This window comes from Penaeus monodon, chromosome 21, assembly GCF_015228065.2.
Source record: "Penaeus monodon isolate SGIC_2016 chromosome 21, NSTDA_Pmon_1, whole genome shotgun sequence".
In the NCBI taxonomy this organism is placed as follows: Eukaryota; Metazoa; Arthropoda; class Malacostraca; order Decapoda; family Penaeidae; genus Penaeus; species Penaeus monodon.
Window position 1 is genome coordinate 41292101 of NC_051406.1, and position 2083 is coordinate 41294183.

The window sequence follows — 2083 nt, forward strand, 5'->3', positions numbered from 1 at the left end:
CTTGGAGTCGGCCTCGTCGCTGCTCTCCTGCTTGGTGGGCGCCGAGCTGGGACTCTGGTGCTGCGTCTGGCCCTGGTGCGGCGTCTTGGTGGAGCGCAGCGCCTCCTTCTTCTCGCACTTGAAGCGCTTCTGGCGGCGGAGGTAGCAGCCGTTCTCGAACATGTTGCCCGAGTCGGGGTGCAGCGACCAGAAGGAGCCTTTGCCGGGCTTGTCGGGCGTCCTGGGGATCTTGATGAAGCAGTCGTTGAAGGAGAGCGAGTGGCGGATGGAGTTCTGCCACCGCTGCTGGTTCTGCCGGTAGTACGGGAACAGGTCCATGATGAACTGATAGATCTCCGACAGCGTCACCATCTTGTTGGGGGAGTTCTGGATGGACATGGTGATGAGGGAGATGTACGAGTAGGGCGGCTTGGCGTGCGTGTATGAGCGCCGGTACGTCTTGTCCTGCCGCGCCCTCTGCAGCGCCGACGAGACGGGGCTGTCGGGCTCCTGCAGCTCGCGTCCGTACGGCACCATCTGGTTCATGCCGCCCATGCCACTCATACACCCACTCATGCCGTTCATCTGTTGCATGGAACTGTTCATGGGCGGGAATGCCCCCATGCCCGTCATCCCTGGACTCATACACTGGCCACCCATGCCCATGGCCCCAATACCTGTCATGGAAGACGAGAAGTCCATATTGGGCGGCAGGCGCTGCTGGTACGTGTTCATGCCCATCATGCTGTTCATGGAGTTCATGCCGTACGTCGTTTGCGACATGGGCGACACGGGAGGCGCCGCCGAACTCATGGGCGTCATGGTGTCACTGTATAACTTCTGGGACAACATGGTGGCCCGCTTCACAACACTACTGGAGACACTGTCTACACGCACCGATCACGCACTGTACATATTCCTCCGGCGGGACTTGTGCAGGCGAGCAACAGGACACAACAAAACACCGTGACTGTTGTCGCCACGGAGGGTCACGCCGGCCACACGCAGCTCAACAGGTCAACTAAGGTCGCGTAGCCAACACTCACAGCACAGTTCACGGCGAGAGTCTACGGCAAATTGAATGACCAAACACTTATCCTAATCATATGTGTACGTTTCTCAGTTTAACTTGGTCTTGTTTAATTCTGTGATCAGCAAAAGTACTTGTAGCACTCACAGACAGTAATAAGCGCACGGTTGGCCCTAACCCTGAGTAAATACACGGATGTTTGGGCAGAATAAAGATGCTCCGCCCCGTGAAGTGACTACGGCGAGAGCGCAGATCTGATTGGCCGGGAGGAACCGATGGGCGTCACCGTCCAAGCTACGCTCCTCCCTCCTGCTCGGTCACCCGGCAACGAGCGTGAGGGGGCGGGGGCTCTCTTGGCTCCTCCCACCGGCGGACGTACGCGAGCAGCCCGACACGAGCTCACATCGGCGCACAGTCCCGATACGCACTGAGGACGCAGCGAGGCCGCCGAGTCGCTCTCGATCATTGCAAGAGTCGCCACCAGTCTGGTTCCGAAACCGCCGGTCCTCCGCTGCTGGCTGGCTGGACTCCATGCGCAGTTCCCCCCCATTCCGTAGCGCTTTTTTGCTTGTTGCTCCCAAGTACATTTCCGGTAATTCTAACATACACCCGCGAGTTTATTACGGGTTACACATTTCGTTAACGATTTAGGTTAATGCGCTGCACCGAATGGCGAACGCAACAGCTCAACGTAACTTTACCACTGGTTTCCCTTATCGCCAAAACTTACTATGGTTTCCGAGTTCCATTTGGGTTTAATTCTCGGCGCTGGAACGGTCGACACTTGTCTCGTTTTAACACTTCTACGCTAATGTTTATCGCCGATTTTCGTTTCATCTCCTTCATATATTTTTTTTTTATCCGTCGTGTTCTCTTCCTCGCAAACATAATTGTCGGATTTTCCTTATCGCTTAATCTCCCTTATCAGTAACTCGATGTAATTCATATCATCACAACATTCGCTGTGATTGTATCCGATTATTTTCTTAGGTCCGCGTGACAAAAGCACATGGTAGTTTATTCTCCTCTCGCTTTTCGAAATGTCGTTGATTCTCCTGCGCAAAAAAAAGAAGC

The 2083-nt window shown here is 54.9% G+C and overlaps 1 protein-coding gene across 1 annotated transcript in view; it reads right to left on the bottom strand.

The window, feature by feature from the left end:
• LOC119586497 overlaps nt 1–1490 on the bottom strand; it is a 3033-nt gene extending 1543 nt beyond the window's left edge. Inside the window, 1 exon segment of the mRNA XM_037935236.1 lies at nt 1–1490. This exon segment is cut by the window's left edge and continues 180 nt beyond it. Within this exon segment, the coding sequence (XP_037791164.1) occupies nt 1–831 (831 nt within the window). The 5' untranslated portion in view covers nt 832–1490.
• Between the last annotated feature and the right edge of the window lie 593 nt (nt 1491–2083).